We start from the raw sequence: 19,830 nt of genomic DNA, 5'->3' as shown, positions 1-19,830 counted from the left end.
AAAAAGGACTAAAGATACAAACATTTTTATTGAGATCGCAAAGAGAAAGGACTTCCATAGTAAAAATTCTTTACATGGGGTCGTCCTAAAATGGGCAGATAAAACAGGTTTTATCTGTTCGCAGCATGCGGAAATAGGATGACTATGTGCTTTATATACTAAAGCCATGTATGCCATTAATCTTTCCGCAAGATTCTCAGTTCTCCAACGTCTGCACTCCGCCATCATCATGAAATGTTTTGGCGCTCTACCATGTTTGTAATATGCACAGAAACCGGTAACGAGTCTTGCAGCTGTCGATTTGGATGTGGCATTATTCGGCCTAGGTTCAGTTGAGACAACGTGACCAACTAAACCTGAATCATCCTTGATTAAAAACATGACATTTTTTAAGAGTAAGCCTCTCACACCCATACACGTGTATGAGTTTGTATGTTGACCCGAATTTCGGAAGTGCATAGTACACGCACGTATTTATTAAAGGGCTTTTCTTAGCCTAGTACACGCACGTATTTATTAAAAGGCTTTTCTTAGCCTTCTTTTGGTGTTAGAAGTGTTTTGTAACTTCCGGCTTTTGAGACTCTTAGCACTCTATTAAAGAAGTCAAGAGGTGCGCTCGGCCTTGTAGCCACGTACACTTTATTTTTGACTTAGTATTGGGAGCGTTTTTCTCTTTCTAGACGCTTTCTTATCATGACTCTACCAACCTGATGCCTCAAGGTCATGACCGTCATTTTTCGTAATTCATATACTCTTTATCCTTTACACCTCCACGTTTGGTGAGTTCCGCAGTATTCTCTCTCGCTTCGTCGTGTTTTCCTCGCCCTTCGTCCTTGCCCATTTTAGGACGACCCCACGTCAAGAATTTTTACTATGGAAGTCCTCTCTCTTTGCGATCTGAGTAAAAATGTCTGTATCTTTAGTCCTTTTTTGGAGATATTCACGTCTATGATATTATTCAGAAATCGATTACGATCATTTATAATTTTTAATGTCTCACAGTTTACGCTCTGTGATATACCTAATTGTCAGCTTATTAGATAAGAATGCTTTTTTGTCATAAGACAAGAAAACATATATTCATGATTTTACATAGCCGCTGCATCATTTGAACTATGAAATTTCACTTTGAATTCAGACTCCAACGATGGGTATGCTGGGTAAAAAAAAAAATTGAATTTACGATACTGACAGTTGTCATCATACATTCTGGGAACTTTCAGCCTTTTCAAATAATACTAACAAACGCGCTCATTGATCGCCATTTAAAAGGGATTAGGTAAAAACCTATCAGCTGCAAATATGAGTTTCAGAGCTTTGAACAAAAGCCCTAAGCTTCGTTAGATTAAATCAGGTAATGGCTTCCCCCAATTTTTTTCAAGAGTGTTCCTTCCCCATTTTTCCTTACTTGTCTACTTCTAACAACCGTTCATTGATGGGCGCGTTGAAAAATGTGCTTTAATAGTATTGTGTTGTAAATGCAATTAAAAGGATATAAAAGATTTCTTCAAAGATGCATATTTCAAGTGGCAAAAAGTGTATTTGCGACACCTTCTGTACCATGCATTTCGTCGAGGTTACGAAACTGCCAAACTAGTCCGAAACACTTGCCTATGATACTATTGTTTAAAGTACTGCGTAAGGATGGTTTACCAAGTTTGAAAACGGTATCCGAGATTTAGAAAATGCCCATTGCTTTAGCCGATCGTCGGAGTCTGATTATAATATCTAAATGCATTTTTAGAAGGCGGCCGACAAACAACTCGGAAATCGGCTAAAAAGATGGGCTGCAACCAGAAAATAGCCGTAACCACCTACCTCAAATCCCTTGAACTTACACAGGAGCTCGGAGCTTGGTGCCTCGTAAACCTTTTAAATCTAACAAGGAATGATTGGCTTCTCATTGCTTCTCAGTGTCACACCCATGAAGGCTACTTAGGACTTAAAAACTCGACATACGAAATTATTATTACAACGCAAGGCCGCCTTCGGCTAACGGGGTTTCATCTTTTCGGTTCGCTAGGCAATAATCCTTGTGGTCTTACTTTACACAGATCAACTTTTACTACCTTCTGATGAGACGGTGGACATGACGACGGGGACTGACGAGAGAAAGAACCATAACCGGTATTACATAACGACATGTAGTCACATAAATAAAACAGAAATCGTGTCTTCTATTCCATACCTAACCTTATATAAAATAAGTTGAGGAAGGCTTTGTAAATTTGTCAGATTAGCTTATAGCTAAGTCGTGCGTTGAATCTTTCAGCAGTAGTTATCTAAATGTGAACCCATACATATTAAATTTATTTCAAGCCTTCGCTGAGGAGAAGCTAAAGTAGTGGATATTGAACATGAAATGCAGCTGCAGATCGTAACCAGTGCCCACTCAAAGATTCAAGTAATATTCAGCAGTGTAGAGTGCCCGTGTACAATATAAATACCAAGCCAGATGTTTTGGTGAGGTTTCCATAATAGTAGCACCGCCCAAAATAGATCGATCTGGAAGAATTTTATGAGGTCCAGAACAGTGTAGGTTATCTACAGTTAGTTTAAGACTTGAACCTCAACAAAAAAAGCCTCTTATATTCAGAGGTGCATTTCGTCCACAAAAGATGTCGTGCGATATACTAGAGTTATGGCTTGTGAATTAGCCGTTCTTATTAATAGTGTACTTATTATACTCATTAACTCTTATTATACGTGACATTAATTCTGCTAATATTAATGTAAACGGAATTCGCAACTGGTATGTTAAAGAAAAAGAAGTTTTTTGTTTATTTTATCGAGGCAAAAGAATGCGAAGGAAATTCTATTGCCTACTTTTCAACTCGTAAGTACACAGCTTTACAGTTTACTAATGCAATTATCAATCGTAAATTTCCATGAAATTATGAAATTACCGGCAATTATCAATCCTGTACCATAAGAAGGTTGCCACGCGAATAAGTAGCACGATGTCCATGTGTCATGTTTGTTGTTTGGTACAACAAATGAAACTGCCGTATATGCACCTGAAATATCTATTATTTTGCGGTGCTTCGTCACGGATTAATGCTACAATGGAGCGATTAAGCGCAGTTTAGGGTTACTGTTTTATATTAATGTGTACAAGTGTATGGGAACATATCACAATGGCTTAAAATAATATTCAGTTTTATTAATCTGGACTGTTTATCTGGACAATTTGTTACAAATGGGGAATGATTGGAATTCTTTTTTTGGTTCGATTTGTCTATTGGTAATTCTCTGTAGCAGTTCTGAATCTACAATGTTAGAGTAAGCATATCTGAAGCTATATGAAATCTGTGCAATAAAGCGAAATATATTTCGCTAACAAATTTTAATTTTGGTAATGGGGAAGATGTGGATATTTGAAATAAGAAAAACTACTCTCTGAAGTCAGCCTAGCCTAACTCGTCCGTTAATAAGTCGAAGCTAATTTTCCTAAATTACATATAAAGTATTAAGTATTATGTAATTTGCCAATAATATAATATTAAAATATTAGACATTTTAGACACATAGTTAGCAGTAAAATTCCAGTTCACTCTTGTAATTTTAAATACATGTCATTGCACTAAGTTAATCTAAAATAACTGTCAACAATGTGAATTTAATTTTTGGTGACTAGTCACTAAGGCAAACGATTAAAACCCGAAACCCCGCCCTTTTTTATATAGATTTTTTTATTCAGAAATTGTCTCTGCACTTGATATTATATATATACTAAATATTCGATAAACCATAATTTTTAAGTAAGTGATAATAAATAATAAAAATCAAATAAAAAATAAAAAATAAAAGTACCCTTCAATTCAGATACCATATTTGTACTGCAATAAAAATTAAAGGAAAGACAAATTTGCGAGATGATATCATATTTATATGTGCGTCAGCGTAAATGAAAAGGTAATTGCGGCAATTTTATTCGAAAACGTTTGGACCAAATGCGCAAATATTTTCAACTTAAGTCTTTTCTCATAAGTTTTCAACTTAATAATAACTAAGATAATATCTAATAAGAGTTAATAATAACAACTATCTATGTTAGTATTATGAACCTATTTCAGCGAATTAAGAAGGATCATGCACAATTTCCGTAATATAAAAGATATAGACCAGATACGTCATGTTAGTGGAAGGGCTAGGCGTAGTTATTAACAGATACTTTTTACATAGTTACTATAACCTTTTGTGGCGCTTCTTTGTTTTCATGGCAGCCAAAACCTTTTGAGTTAAGCTTTATGCGGTTATTCGGTTAGGCACAGTGATCTAGCCGCACATGCCTAAGTATATAATAATTAGAATTACATATTAACTAGGTTTTAATGTAATAGACTACGGAAACGTTAATATCTACTCGATAACGATAGTTTTTGTTTTATGTCCTGCTTGGTACCATATACCAGTATATTAATAACCTGTTCAACGTAGTACTAATAAGGAAAGATGTAATATGATATAATTGTGTGATAACTAAGCTCGAATCGAACAATCGAGTTTTCGACTTGCAGTGTTCAATAAATCTGATCTGGACTGCTTACCTTGTATAAAACACTTCTATGGCTTCCATTTCTCTGGCTGAGTACTGCCATTCGGCACGTTCAGTTAGCTGCAGTGCATACTTGGAGCCGCTTTCATCCGGTGCAAACGAGTACGTGGTCTCTGGTGGCAGAAAAGCCAACTTTGATGCGATCCGCCCCGGAAGCGGTGGACAACAGAAGAGACAGCAAAGTTCGGATAGCGAAAGGCCGTTCATCTTGCGGTTTGGGGCCATCACGATAAAATAAAACTAATAAAAGGATCAACTCTGCCTCCCACAGCGATACCAGCCGCTGCAATGGAAGGATACACCCACACACAATCACTGCTGCTAAAACCACAACCACTAGCACTGTAACGCCGAAGACACTTCTTAATAACAATTGCGCCACAGAGAAACATAGACTAAGCGTGAACCTAAGATGAGGTAAAAGATGGTGAATGTCAGTTGAATGCTCGATGGATATTTACTACTAGCTGAATACGTATCATATACTCAGTCATCAGCGAATATGAACACATTATAATATATCGATCTTCAGAACTGCAACAGATTGCTTTTACTGCATAAAGGGTGCTTAACTTAGCACTCTTTTTTTGTTGTTTGTGAAACCGTTGAAAACTCAAAATCAATCAAAGAGTTGCCATGGGTGTGCGTACGACTTTCTTATAAAATTGGGTAACCTACGGTAATGGGCATCACACTTGCCGGTATCGATCTCGTTGTGAATCTTGTTGCTATAGTCGTTTGTACAAAGCGACATTAGCGAGGAGCTGATGATCGATAAATTCGGGGAGTTTGATGCTTACTTGTATAATTGACGGTGACGCTTTCGATTAGTTGATGGAACGATAAATCAGTTAGCGACGATTAGTTGATCCGTTGAGCAGTCGAATCCAATCGATGGATCATATCGCCTACACATTTTGCAAAGGAACTTCCCTCTAGCCATTTATTTGTTCAGTTTCTACTTGCTGTTGAAGCTGCCAATCAAAATTCTTGAATGGATTAATAGTAGACGCAGTGGTAGTGCTGTGCAATGCATAGATTCAAGGTATTTGAAGTACCAGCTGCAGACACTTCACCCTACTAAATAGAGGTCGCTAGATAGGTTCGTGTATGTGTACTTTATACTTGTTTTCGCACTTTATATTATTATTCTAGTTAGTGGTCTAACCCATTGCTCCTGTTGCTGGAGCACAGCTGATCTTAATGGCGCGTGAGTTTGAAACCGTGACCTCCATAAACTTTAGTACTGGTAAGTGACCAATTTTGCTGCTATAAACTGGTTAGGCGATGAACGAGGGATAGTTGTAGTAATTTTACTCTAAAGCAGAATCAATGTTGTCTCTGTCAAAATCGAACGATGAGTTCAAGTTGCGTTGATTTCAATTTGGCTCAGTAGAAGTGGAATCGAATATTTGGGCGCCCGGATCGTACAAATCAGAAAACGATGAACAAGAATGACGAAGGAACGAAATTGATCAACTTCATCGAGCGGCAGCGTTGTTCTTGTTATTATTATTATTATTATTATTTTGTGAAGATTCGATGATTGATCAACCTTAAAGGCGCTATTATTCGTTACCACTTTCGCAGCAGTTATTTTAGCAGTACTAGTGCTGTCAACAGTCACACGCACCGTAAGCCGCATGAAAACGAGCAAAGGTTTAGCAGGATGCGGAGCTGCACAGCATAAAGTTAGCCAAATTTCATGAGATATACTCGGCGCTTAAAATTTTTTCGTCCAGGTTGCCTGCAGAAGCTATGCTACATTAATGTGTGTGAACATCCACAGTCACAGAAACATTTCGTATTTGTACATTTCAGCTACTGCTTATGACTTACAATGAGCTGTTCAGTTTGCATGTCTTTTTTAAACTTTGCCCGCTAAATGGTATAACCCAGTGACCGAATCACTCACCGGACAGCGCTTCAGGTATTGTTATGTTAATCGTAATAGGTAACTAATAGCCAAGTGGACTACTGCTCCTTTCTCCGCTTTTTGTCGATTGACGATAGTACTTTAGCATATATGATGTCGATAACCACTGTAATGATGGTGGTGGCGACGATGACGATGATGGACGATTATCTGGTTTTATGACCATAGCGATCGAAACGATGGGAACGAGAACAGCAGCGACAACCGTTCTTATATTTCAGTACATTTCGCAACGGGCGAGAATTAGACCTAGCGCTGATAGCGCCAGGCCACTTCTGCCACTATCGTCATGATCACTCACGATCCTTTCAGATTTTTCCTCTCTCAGTCAGTCGGCCCGTTAGCCTGTTGTATCTTGCTCGTTCAAACGTTGGCAGTCAGCACAGACCACAAGCGCTGACATGAGTAGAACGACGAGTGAAAAACGACCAAACAATGAATGAAGCGATGCATACGGGGCAAGATTGAACGCTGACAAACATACATTAACCGAAAAGCCGAAATTAACCGAATATTGTCTTTTACTGTATCAGTATACTAATTAATGATGCAGTCAAACACATGTGATAATCCAACCTTGGTGTCTTCACGTATAAACAAATAGAATTGGGTGGAATGGTTATAGTGTGGTAAGTACACTGTATATTACGAGTTGAACGCGACAGATCTCTTAAACATGCGTACACCTCTAAAAGGACGACCTTTGTCGGCGTTTGAGTTTTTTCCTCCGCCTCACTTTTCTCCTTTCGGCCTTTTCCCTATTGACGAGCGGCAGCAGCAGCAGCAGTCGCGGCACAACTTATTCCCAACATCAGACGCACACAACTTGTCTTAACCGAGGACCGCCAAGAAAACAAAGCTGTCATGCTGTATCAGTTACTTCCTTTCTCGTTAATCCTCAAAGGAGGTCTTTTGGAGATGAATGGTTGCGGCAATTCAAGTGACGCCAAGCTTCCGTTTTCCAACTTACTCTACAACTTCACAATGTATCAAAGTAATACCAGCACTATAAAAAACCATCACAGGTGAGTCTCATTTTAGCAGCCAATCTAGCTCCCTCGCTACTGCTTTTGTCCGGTCTCTCTAGCTACTGGCGGCTGTTTTGGCGTGACGGCGGCACGGATATGAACGGACGACACGGAACGGACGACTGTAGCTCATCCCGTTTGTACCACTCGACTGCCGTTGCCGTTCGTTGGCTTCATAGTAACAGCTCAGCTTCAGCAGTTGTAGTCTTGATATCGTTCAGCAGAACGACAGAATCAATCACAGCACCATACACCAGAGACAAAGACTTGCTTAGCCAGCTAGCCAAGTAGCAAACTGTAAACAATTTCAACGTAGTCAATCAATTAATATACAGCAATGACAGTAGCAACGATGGCGGTAGCATCATCATTAGTAATGCAAGCACGAGCTAAAAAAACAAAGGAGAACAAGTTGGCTTTTTTGCCGTCTGGCACCCTTGTTTTTCTTTTTCTATAAATGTTTTCCTTGCCATGATGGCTGTTACATTTCCTAACAATGAGTAAATTCAGCAGCAGTAGGAAACGAAGCTATCGTAGAAATAGTGACAATGAAGATATCGATCGGCTCGTAGGTAAAACGGGCACGGTAATGCTGTTGCTAGTATGAATGGCGGCCACCGAGGGCAATCAAGCAACCGGCAGCAACTCTGTTTGTCAGCCAGTCAGTCAGTTACACACTCGATTCAGTTCCGTCGACCTCCTATAGTAGCAGCATAAGAACAAGGAGCAGCAGCGGCATCACCGCTGCTGTCCGCTGACTGCTAGAACACAACAACAACAATCACAATAATAGGCGGCCGCAGCAGCAGGCGACTGCACAACAGTTTCGTCCCGGTGCTGCTGCTGCTGATGATGCTGATACGGCTGATGTTAATGTCGAGCAGCATAAACCTACGTACTCCCTTCTCTTACGACAACGGGAGCGGCAACGGTATCGATAGTATAATGATCACAGACAACTGCACGTCGGCTTAACTTACAGTTGTAATACGAGGAGTCACAAAGATACCGCACCGCCTCATACTTCTCTATAGCTCGTCCTACAACGCAGTCAAACTACGGATAACCGGACGGACGGGCGGACGGACGTATGCATAGCCCATGACAACAAAATACCAGCACTAACGAAGAAACAATTAGCCAGCCTCTCTACTCCTGTTCTTTATTTAGTAGCAGGGAGTACACCTGCTGTTGGTGCCGCAAGCTTGGCAAAGCACAAGAGACATGCAACTGACAAAACAATACTGACCGCGGAGAGGTACCACGTTTCGGAAAGTCTATACCGTTGGCACTTTTGAACCAACTTAAGGCGTTAGCCAATTTCATTATCCTGAATCGGTAAAAACATCGGTACTAACATCATTTGATCCAGTTCTAGTGACGTGTTCAGTTTGTTAAAAAAATTCATTCAGTAGTAAACCATCTGATAAGTTGCGAAAATTTGAAAGTTGTGGAAACACAGCGCTTTAACAATTAAAACTTAAGTAACAGTCGATTAAAAAATACTTAAAAGTATTGAAAATTGTTTTATAAACAATAATCCTGAAGAAATGGAGGCTAAAAAAGACTTGAGTAGAACTGTTTTGCTTATTTTGAAAGATCCTTTGCAACAAAATTCTAATGATTTATATGCTTAAGAAGTAACAAAAAAATTGCGATTCCATTTACCTGACTTGAGAAAGGCCATTTTCGACCTCAATCTCATCAATGGTACTAGCAAGTGATCTGCAGGAGGGGTTAGGAAAACCATTTTTAACATCGTCTTCATATATCTATGGAAAAAATCTTAACCTATTGTGAGAAATATTTTCTTCGTTTTTGTCTTTTAAGATGAAATGTCGAATTTTGCAGATCCATTAGGGAACCGAATTTTTTAAAAAGGCTAAGTGTGAGATTAAAGTATAGTATTACCCCAAATGCATTAGTAGTAAAATACCTCATCTAGTTTTGCAATCGCTATTGCTTTACTTTTTCCAGTTTTTTTAAGAGAATCACCTTCTGCAGCGTCTTAGATATCAAATGTTTTTATGTTTTGCGGTACCTTATACGAAAGCGATTTTGCGTAAAAAAGATGTCAATAAAACAAGGCTCCATTAAGCTTTTCTAATTTGAGAGGTTTAGTTGGCAGAGCTGTTACTTTATAGACGGTCCAGACCTTGTGCTTCACTTAATTTCCGGTGCTGAGTGTTCCTCAGTTTTTCGAGTTCCCTACTTTTATTAACACATCACATGTTTTTGCAATTCTTCTTTTCTGCACTGAGGACGGACAGAGTTATCCTCTCATTGAACGCTATTTTAAAAATGCAAAAAATAGTTTAATATCAATCCAAATGAACATGATTAATATAGTTTTCAAGGAAACCTAAGTGATAACTGATCAAGCAAAAAAACGGTTATGGCCTTTGGCTGAAGAAGGAACCGCTATACTTTATTTCGAGAGCCCTTTTTATGATGATACGTACATTACATAGATATCGGCGATAATGGATAAAGTCCAAAAGAATTGCTAAGTTACACTATCAAGTGAATCGCCTTCTTAGATTTTTTTACACAAGTGTAAAGCAAGAAATTTTTCTAAACATATGGCTCGGACGTAAACCAAAATTGTCTTTAGGTACTTGTTCGCCTCAGCCAGGCCTTGTTGTAGTACCGAGGTCGTTCGCGCCCTTCCTTGCCAATCGTTTCCTCAGTGAACGTCAAATTCTGTGGTACTCTTGTGGTACCTTACAGAGCGGCAATTTCAAATTCACAACATCTGTTTACAACAATTACACCTAAGTTTCGAGTACTAAAATATTATGTAACATATTTATAGTATTCATTACGTGGCACACGCCTGTCGAGGTTGCGATTGCCTGTAGTAAACAATATATTATTTATATTTTTTCTTTGTTTTATTAAGAATAAATATAGCCTCTTGCTGTGCAATCGAAGTTGGTAGAGTTCCAGCTAGGCAAGATGGCGACACCCAGTCATCGGGTTGGGGGTTTTCCCTTTCTTAAAAAGACTGTTTTCTATTCGGTGATTATTGACACCGGCTATATGTGTGTGCAAACGTTCAAGCAAGAAGTATTTCCAGGAGTTTAAAGTTGTACGCCGTTATGCTATTTCACCTAATAAGAATATATGTATGTTGTCATTAGTCAAAAAAGTCTATTGAAGCCGGAAGCTCTTCATTGTACAGTAGGGAATCGTGTCGATGCTTAGTAGTGACAGAGCTTCAGAATAGCTGCTAACCAACCTCATCTTAGTTTTCGTTGAAAAGTAGAAATTGGAGTAGTCCACGAAAGTACGGTCTAGTGTAGAAGGTAATTGCCTTTTCGAAAAACATAAATATTGTTACAAGGGAAACAAAAAAAAGCCCAACAAAACGATAATGTAAAGAGACCTTGCAACGGAGTCCCGCAGAATTAACGACAGTCGTCCTGATCACATCAACAGTTCCTATTTAACTGCTTTTAACTGGAGGTAAAAAGATCAATTGTAGGTGTGACGACTCAACACAAGAACGGCTGAGAAGAAGTAACCTGAAAAGAATATTTGCACAAAATAAACGTAGCAGTTCAGTGAACCCGCTACGAGCTTGAGGTACGTCATCCTAATACGCGTCGTTCATTAATTCCATGCTTGTTGAGGATATGAACAAAAAAAGGACAGAGTTTTTTCCTGCCGAAAATAAATTGAAATAGTGATGTTTCATTTAAGTCAGTTAACTCACTAGCTGTCTCCAAGCATGCATTTAATAAAAAATATATATATATATATATATATATATATATATATATATATATATATATATATATATATAATCTAATAAAACGAAATATGACCCATTCTGCCTACTAATGGTCTATTATCTTCGCTTTAACTCAACTAGGTGTAATAAGTACATGATTTAATAACAATTAATTTAAAGAGCATGTCAAAATGCCAACTTATCCATATGTATATATATCATTACCATTATTATAGGTCACTTTTAGTTCTTCTACACAGTTTATAATTTATCATTTTACTTACTTTAGTTTTTGTACCGAATGGACAGCTAGTGTCATCTGTCTAACCATACTACTAAAGATTAAAAACTGTATCCCATTATAACGGTTTTTATTAAGCAAGTGTTGTTGACTTCCAGGTGTTGCCGCGCAAGTGGTGTGTTTCTTCCTTTACGTGTGTGTGCTAGGAAAATGTATAAAACAGTAATATTCTTCTTAGCATGGGGGTGTTTTGCGCAAGATTGGAACCGGCAGTACATGAAGAAGGAGCATTCATTGGTGAAACCGTACCAAGGCTCGGGGATGAACATGCCTAATTGGGACTTCACTGGCACGACAATGGTTTGTTGTAAATTCTATTTATAACGTATTCTTATTGCTCTAAAGTCAGAATCTCATTTTTTGATGTCATGCAACACAGTTTCTTGGTAATTATAGGAAAATAAACAAATTGCTTACAGAGGTACACACCAAACAAGCATACTGAACAGGTCAGACACCATTTGGTCCTACAACTCAAGTAACTTACCACAGTTCTTTGCTTCTCTGGAAATACTAGTCGATTGAGCGGCGTATGTCTCTACTATTAGCTGACAGAATAGCGTGTGTGGAAATATGATCGCAAATCCATTTAGAATCAATCTACTTCTGGACTGAGTAACCAATGACGTAGCGTTTTCTTGGATCAGCTTCTAGTTTGTCATAAGTTTTTAAATCTTTATTCTGGTTAGCCGAATTACAGCATTACATTAGAATGATTTTTGTGTTTTTTTTTTGACGTTTTGAATTATAAAATCGTACATATGTTAATATGTCAAAATGTGCACGAAAGATTTTTACTGCGTATGAAATGCATTGATATTTTCGTAGTGAATATTAACTGATAAGGCTTGGCTGAAAACATTGATGAATCTGTAGGTTATTTTAAAAATACATAGCTGTTATACATTAGTTTTCGGTAGAGTATATTTGTTGCCACTAAATGAAAAAAAACTTAAAACTCAAACTACAAACGTATTTCGCATCTTTCAACTTGTGGGTTGCAGTTGTTCGTCTGAACGCAAAACGTAATTAGGTGGGCTAAAAGTCTCTGATTTTTATTGCCACTGAATAGATTTACGGATAGCCTTAACTATCTTTATAATTTAAAAGTACAAAGTACGTTAATTACGTCTGCTTAATGTATAAATATTTCCTTTTGTTATACCGTTTGAATTGCTACGCAATTGTAGTCAGCATTTGTCTCCGATTTTGATGCATACTATTGTTAACAGTGCTTATTACAACGCTTATTCAAGGAAAGCTCTGCGGTAGAGTACCCGATGACAAGACACTAAAAGGAAATTGTCACCGTATAAAATATATATATCTCAGGTTTTTTGCGTTCCTTGGAGCCTGTACCATTTTCCGCTAAGGACTTTATATTTCTTTAATGAATTTCAACGATTATCCATTATTACCTTCAGGTGCAGACTACTTTTCTTCAGGGATATTAATAATTAGTTCATCTGCAAATGTGCCGCTTCTACGAATCCGTCCTACTTGTCGACAACCTGACTGAAAATATTGTTGTTTATATATTTATTCGTGATATGAAATTGCGAACAAAAACTACAAGACTAGATATGAGTGTTCGTTTGTAACGCATTTTCTCTCAGATATAGGGGTAACTTAATACCTTGTAACTGCGATGTACCATGTTCTATAGTTCCTATTGCCGAATTCAAAAGATCTTTCAAAGTGGATTGCTCCATACTAGAAGATTAAACAACTTGAAATGAGGTCGGTAGATACCAAGAGATATCTTCCTTAGCTGTACTTCAATAGGTTAAATGGCAAAAGTGCACTCATCGAAAAGTTTAATTTTCTGATAAATATACCGAATTTTTTCCTGAAGTCAACTGAAAACGGTTGGATCACAGGTCTAAATAAAAGTCGCTACCTTTAACGGTTCCAGTGAAGGAACTGGCAGATTAAAGCTCAATCTGAAATGCAAGTCAAACGTTTTTACAAGCCGTTCATTATGGAAATTACCATGCAGTAGGTTATAAAAGTACCTTTCTTCTGTCCGCAGGTATCATCTAATTACATTCGGTTAACGAGGGATAGTCAATCCCAGCAGGGATCTATTTGGAATAAGGTAATTTAATATTTTTTGAATAGTAGTTTAAAGACAGAACCCATTAATCATATGTATGATTAAGAGTTAAAGCTGAATTGTATAACCCTTGCATGTGTTTTACTGAATTTATAGTTACGATAATGCAGTATTATAAGCTTTATGAATCGCACGCTCACGGTGCTTTGTAGTATTCTAAGCAACTTGGGCTCCAGCTATTCAGTTTCAATGGGTCTATAAGATGTAGATGTTTTTATTGTCATATTTTGTTGTTTAGTACTCGTTTAGCTCCACTCTGTTTTTGGTCGCGGATCAGAAAACTTACTTTGAGCAAATAAATGTAATGTGCGTTATACTAGTTACATTAATACGGGCATCGATGAACATGGTTAGCATAGGCGTAAAGCGTGATCAAAGACAATAACCAATGGCAGAACAAATTGTTATACCATCCGTAGACTTTGCTGGTGGCATTGGTTTTATCTACTTGGTGTGTGCTGTATCTACTTCTATCATTAATAGTATCATATGGCCAGCATATAATGTAACATTCACCCTAGCAGTCAACGTAACTTAGAACTGCCGACCCGCAGGTTCCTGTGAAAATGTACAACTGGGAGATTCAAATACAGTTCAAAGTTTACGGGAGCGGAAAGGACCTTTATGGTGACGGATTTGCAATTTGGTAAGTATGCATAATATATTTTATAATAAAAACATGCTCTTTTTTTGCTTCAGTTTAAGTACTGAGAGTTCTTGTTTCGTTCCATACATTAAATTGATATGAGAAAAGTATAGGAGAATTGCTATTGAGTTCCGTCGTTGTTTTCTTGCGATACTCTTGTATTTTACCTATCACAGCGTCATTTCATTCAAACATTTCGTTGTATCTTCTCGTGGCGTTCTTGACAACTCTGAATGCAACGAAAGCTAATCTGCTGATATTTCTACAAAGTTAAATTGATCTGCCATCCTTTGTGAGTCTTGGATCAATTTATCCTAATATAAACTGCTGTGTACGAGGTGACGTAGGCAACCTATTGTAATTTCCACTTCGGGTAACAAAACTCTCCATAGAACAGCCGTATCAATTAGTGGGAGTTGCATAGCAGTCAGTGACGTATAAATTTGTTCCTGTGCTACTGTCCGTCACTCTCGGCTTCCAATGTTTCGGATCACAAATGATACCGGGGAATACATCAACTAAAAATGCATAGATAAAAATTTTTGATAGGTACTACGAAAAGCTATGACAAAGAGGACTAAAATCAAAGCTGTACTTTCTCATCATGTAGGGAACAATTACTCTTTGGTCGTAATGATTGTTTTAATGAGAGTTTATAAATTTGAGGAAACTCGCTGATCGTTTCTAATAATATCTAAAATTTTATTAGGTACACAAAAGATCCATTGCAGCCGGGCCCCGTATTTGGCTCTCGGGATCACTTCCAGGGACTAGGTATATTCCTTGATACATACGCAAATCAGAATGGACACCATAATCACGGACATCCATACATCAGTGCCATGGTAAATAACGGATCACTGAGCTATGATCATGACAGAGATGGAACTCATACGGAATTAGCTGGCTGTGAAGCCAAGTTTCGTAATAGTGAATATGATACATCGGTGTCAATCCGCTATGAACATGACACTCTCGTAGTGTCCACCGACATCATGGGTGAGTGCATTACTCGAATGATGCTTAGTAACTTAATGGTGGTCCGACCATGGAACTGTTGATCTTTTCCCACTATACTGCTAATTTGAAGATGTCAGATTTCAGATATCAATTTACTTGTCGCGATATACCTTTCTTTGCACATCCAAATTTAGTGATCCCTTGGCAATAAATCCGAATTACATTATGGTAATGCCATAATAATTGTTTTATGACTTTCGAAGGAAGCAAATGTACAGCCTCAGAAGCACTACTCATTAATCGTCGGGCTAAAAAATCTAAACGCTCATTCTAAAACTCTTTTCTCGTAACAAAAAGAAAATCCTAAGGTAAAAAATAAACATCTTTATTATTACGCGCTTCGCTTGACAGGCAAAAAAGAGTGGAAAGAGTGTTTCCGTGTTTCTGGGGTTCGACTACCTACAAAATATCACTTTGGGGTATCTGCAGCCACTGGAGACTTATCTGATAACCATGATGTCATTGGTATCAAGGTAAGTACGACATACATTATTGCCGTTATAAAGCTCGCTCTAAAAAGTTCACATATCTGATCTTAGTGGTAATTAATGTTATAACACGAATACATATTATCAGAAATTATAAACATGTGCTTTGATTTCGACTATGAAAATACCTAACATTTTAATAAGCCTACAGATATGACAAATGCATTGGTTCATACCCTACCATTTAAATAGAGCAAAGATTTCTCAGATTTGCTGTATTGTGCAACTAACGTTGTTGGTCTTTATTCAATTCTAGGTGTTTGAACTAGATGGAAATGATGCAGGGGAGGTGGAAGCACGTGAATTCATTTTGCCTCAGGCAGAGCATTTCGCCCCGCACAGAGGTATCGTCAAATAAATTTTGTTCTGACGCATACGTGGGAGTGGCGTTGAATTGGAGACACTTAATAGATAATGCAGTGGGCAGCCGGCTTAAAGTGAGCAATAGAAGTAATGCGAAATTATGATATTCGTTGTGCATATGTTAGTTTGGTACGGAAGTAATGATGATTTTCTATCTGGTGTTCCCTTTCCCCTTCTATTCTTCACTGTTTGATAGCTTCTTATTCCATTCGAAAGTGCCTACTTTTTTTTCGTAAATCTGCCGTAATAAGATTGTGCAATGAGCTAAGTTCTTGGAGTGAAAAGGTCAGTTCCAAAGATGGATATCCCTGCTGAAAAACAAGCCTAGGATATTCGTGTCGTATACGGTGTGGGGTCTATGATCGAAAGGAAAACCCAAATGTGACTGGTAAAATTTAACAATTGCATCTTGGAATAGTAGGATGTGCCCCGTATCAATCGGCCATCCGAAATCGATGTGGATAGTTTAAAAGCGCTTGCAAAACAAAACAACTAGAGGACGTCTCCTGAATTGGACAAGAAGACAGACACTGCGCTGATGTGACTATGAGCACGTGTCTTCAATTTATGAGAGTAATTCAAATATTAGAAGCCTGGATATTTCATGAGCTAAGTGAAAAGAGCATGGAGAATTGCGTTACGTTGTCTTCCAACATCTCGCTAGGCACTAAGCAACATGGTAGTACAACTATAGGCTCTCACATAGCATTATTACGAAAGACAAGCAATAATATCTTCTTGGCAATATGAAGTAAAAAAAAGTAACGACTAACTTTGGAAAATACGCCTAGTGCAGAGTTAGATATTGCTACCTGAAAAAAAAATGTTTTCTATTTAGTGATACTAGAGGCATACATGTGAAATGTTTCAGAAGAACGAAACGGTCAATAAAGATTCAGAGATGTTTTAGTTGGATGGAATGAATCATGCTATACGGCAAGGACTCAACGCAAGGGCAAAACAGAGTTTATTACTTTCCACGACAATACTAGGCCGGACATAAAAAAGGGTCGTTAAAGCCGCCATGAGATATTTTGAATTGAACGTTCTTTTGCACTCACTATCTTCTTGAAGCATCTGTCGGTCTGATAGATGAATTACCAACTTTTTCAATCACCGGCAAATTAAAGTTGACAGTGAAAGTGATTCCCAAAATTGTATAGAAGAGATCTTCAACATTAGACCTAAAGAATACTTTTGGAAGGAAATAACTATTAAATATATATAAATTGGTCGGAGTACGAAGAAAGGTCCTGAAAGTGACAGCGAATATATAATGCTTTTTTTTGCTAGAATTCGAATGAAACGCAGCGCTTACTGTCGAATAAAAAATCATTACTTATATACCAAACTATTACATACGGTCTTTACCAGGCACCCTGAACATACTCGAAATTAGCCGAAGATATCTATGCAGGATTTCAGCAACATTCTGCCATGGAGTACTGTCTGACTGCGAAAAGAACATGCACAAGAAACATTTGTCTATATTTGGCTACTCAAATTACAGTAACTAAATGCCAATTTTTTAAACACGATTGTTATGCGTCCAAAGGAAAAGTTGAATGGCGATTTCGGTAACTAAACCCCTCATTTGTCTTTTTTTTCGATTAATTCATTCCAGATCACATCGATGACCCACCCCCAGCAATGAGCGGAACAAAATTCTTTTTTGTTGTATTATTCTCTATGTTATTTTTGATGTTTTGTGGCATCGGTGGATGGTATTTCTACCAAAAGCACCAAGAGAACGCAAGAAAACGATTCTACTAAAAGAAAGTGTTGTGAAGAGTTTTGGTGCATAATAGAGGTTCTTGCTGTGTCGTATGGAACAGTTTGTCAACAATGAACAGTTTCGTCTGCTACGATTCTTTGATATCTATGGATACGTTATACCCTGTGAAGAAGCAACATGCCTGACCTTCTTTTTGAGACTTCACAGCACGAGTTAAAAGGGAAGAAAAACAAAAACAGATATTTTGTAAAAATCGTCGCGACCCTTAATCCTGAATGCAAGACAGCACCTTACAGGAATAAGGGTAAGATAAGTGGCATCATCTGTACACTCCAAAAATCTAGTTCACCTTCCAACCTTACTTTTTTGCTTTCACCGTATATTCTAAAGAGAGAAATCTGGCCTTTCTCGCAATTTGTGATGATTGATAGTTAACGACCACTCAGTCATCAGCTTCTGTTCAAACAATGAAGACGTTTCTGTCTCTGTAGTCGCTTCTTTCTTTATCGAGTATAAACAGTCAGAAAATGAAAACGAGAATCGCTCTGTAGTTGCTATAACCAGTTAGTTCAGAGGTCAGATTGAGGTTTGCCTTTTATCAGAGGAGTTCATTAAAATGTACACTTGGTGGTTTGAAAAAATGGAACAAGGCACGAGGTATCCAGAACCCAGTGCGCTATGAATGTAGAACCTAACTTGTTTGACATTATTACTACGTCGTATTATCGTACGAACAAGAGCAATACAAATAAAAAGTAGCGAGAAACCCAGTTAGTTAGCTATTTCTTAGTAATAAGCTATATGGAACGGTTTTCTGAAAGGAGGTACTTTGGTTTGCTATTTCTAGTGACCCGTCAGCCATATGTGCAAGGTATCACCGAGGCCAGGTGTAAATTGTAATCTTGTTAATTACGGCGTAGTAGCTTTGAAAAGTGCTTTCCTCCCTAAAGCATATGCCGTCACGAAATTTTATCTCTTCGCTTGTATTCCCCATCGGTGTAAGTAGCAATTTCGAGGAGATGCCACCGTTGGACGTAATCGTACGAAAATTTCCTAATTAAATTTAATACGATTAATGTGTGAAATTTTGATATTGGCCTTCTTTTATTCAGTGTGAGTGCTAAGGCTGACTGGTTAAATTTCACGTCGTCAAAAGTGCATGTTTTTATAAATAAAAACCAGAGCGAGTGCCTACCTGCGCTTGATACTGCATTGTTAGAGAACTCATAAGATAATCAGTAAATAAAAGGACTGGGCGTTTATTTATCGAATATTCTACACGTGCACAAAGGCACTCATGGAGATTCAGGTTTCCAGAAGACCATGCGAACAGGAGTACCCACCAAGACAGAAGGGATATTCCAAATATAGTCACAATGCGATACATTTATATCGGCTGCGCGGTTATCTTAATATAATCTACGCTAAAGAAGATTTGCATATTGGAACACCGTTCGCGTTGGGGCAATATTGCTGTGCAGTGTAATTGTAAAACGTTGTCAATAATCTAATAAAGGATCATATAATGTTCGTTATTTGATAAACAGTGCATGATATCCTACATAGTGCAAACAATAGTGAGATAGCCTCTAGGGGGGGATACAATCATTGTATGAAGACAAAACCGTTAAAATCCATCCGCCACACGTTCTTTGTTCTCTTAGACCAGGCCAGCGTTTCTAATCTAATTTTTGTTGGCATCTTTATTGCTATCGCTGTCTCTACTTTCTAATAATTTCAGTAGTTGAACCTCGATGTGCCATTTGTTTGTAACAGTTTAATTAAATAGAATGATGTGGGCTTTAAAAAGGATCGAAGTTGTCTATATACAATAGTGGACCTTTTTTTTTTTCGAATAAAGAAGCAGATAATAAAACAGATGTGCGACTGTGTACAGAGTTTA

At 37.8% G+C, this 19,830-nt stretch overlaps 2 protein-coding genes across 10 annotated transcripts in view; one reads left to right on the top strand and one right to left on the bottom strand.

Annotated features, from left to right (window-relative positions):
* Nucleotides 1-19,830, bottom strand: part of LOC111253718 (alpha/beta hydrolase domain-containing protein 17C) — a 43,907-nt gene that overhangs the window by 21,773 nt on the left and 2,304 nt on the right. The window contains exons 1-2 of one of the 3 annotated variants that reach the window (XM_022813533.2): nucleotides 5,359-5,498; nucleotides 4,551-4,841 (exon numbers count right to left, since the gene is read on the bottom strand). The exons of 1 other annotated variant lie outside the window; for it this stretch is intronic. In XM_022813533.2, the coding sequence (XP_022669268.1) occupies nucleotides 4,551-4,783 (233 nt within the window). In that variant the 5' untranslated portion in view covers nucleotides 4,784-4,841; nucleotides 5,359-5,498. Of the gene's footprint in view, nucleotides 1-4,550; nucleotides 5,275-5,358; nucleotides 5,499-19,830 lie in introns of those variants that run through there. One more of the 3 variants, XM_022813532.2, reaches the window with a different exon arrangement.
* Nucleotides 10,461-19,471, top strand: LOC111253717 (VIP36-like protein). 7 transcript variants are annotated; one of them, XR_002674780.2, is made up of 9 exons: nucleotides 10,464-11,110; nucleotides 11,658-11,859; nucleotides 13,592-13,657; nucleotides 14,230-14,321; nucleotides 15,031-15,320; nucleotides 15,693-15,814; nucleotides 16,086-16,173; nucleotides 17,817-18,231; nucleotides 18,775-19,471. XR_002674780.2 is itself a non-coding variant. In XM_022813528.2 (9 exons), the coding sequence occupies exons 3-9, from the start codon at nucleotides 11,710-11,712 to the stop codon at nucleotides 17,963-17,965; spliced, it is 957 nt and encodes a 318-aa protein (XP_022669263.1). In that variant the 5' UTR covers nucleotides 10,464-10,650; nucleotides 11,010-11,110; nucleotides 11,658-11,709; the 3' UTR covers nucleotides 17,966-19,471. The 7 variants fall into 7 exon arrangements, 5 of the variants coding, with proteins under 5 accessions (XP_022669263.1, XP_022669265.1, XP_022669264.1 ...); XM_022813528.2 differs by having other exon boundaries at nucleotides 10,464-10,650; nucleotides 11,010-11,110; nucleotides 17,817-19,471; XM_022813530.2 differs by having other exon boundaries at nucleotides 10,464-10,650; nucleotides 10,999-11,110; nucleotides 17,817-19,471.

This window comes from Varroa destructor, unplaced genomic scaffold (genome assembly GCF_002443255.2).
Source record: "Varroa destructor unplaced genomic scaffold, Vdes_3.0 BEIS01000007.1, whole genome shotgun sequence".
NCBI lineage: Eukaryota > Metazoa > Arthropoda > Arachnida > Mesostigmata > Varroidae > Varroa > Varroa destructor.
This window is presented reverse-complemented; position numbering and strand designations above follow the sequence as displayed.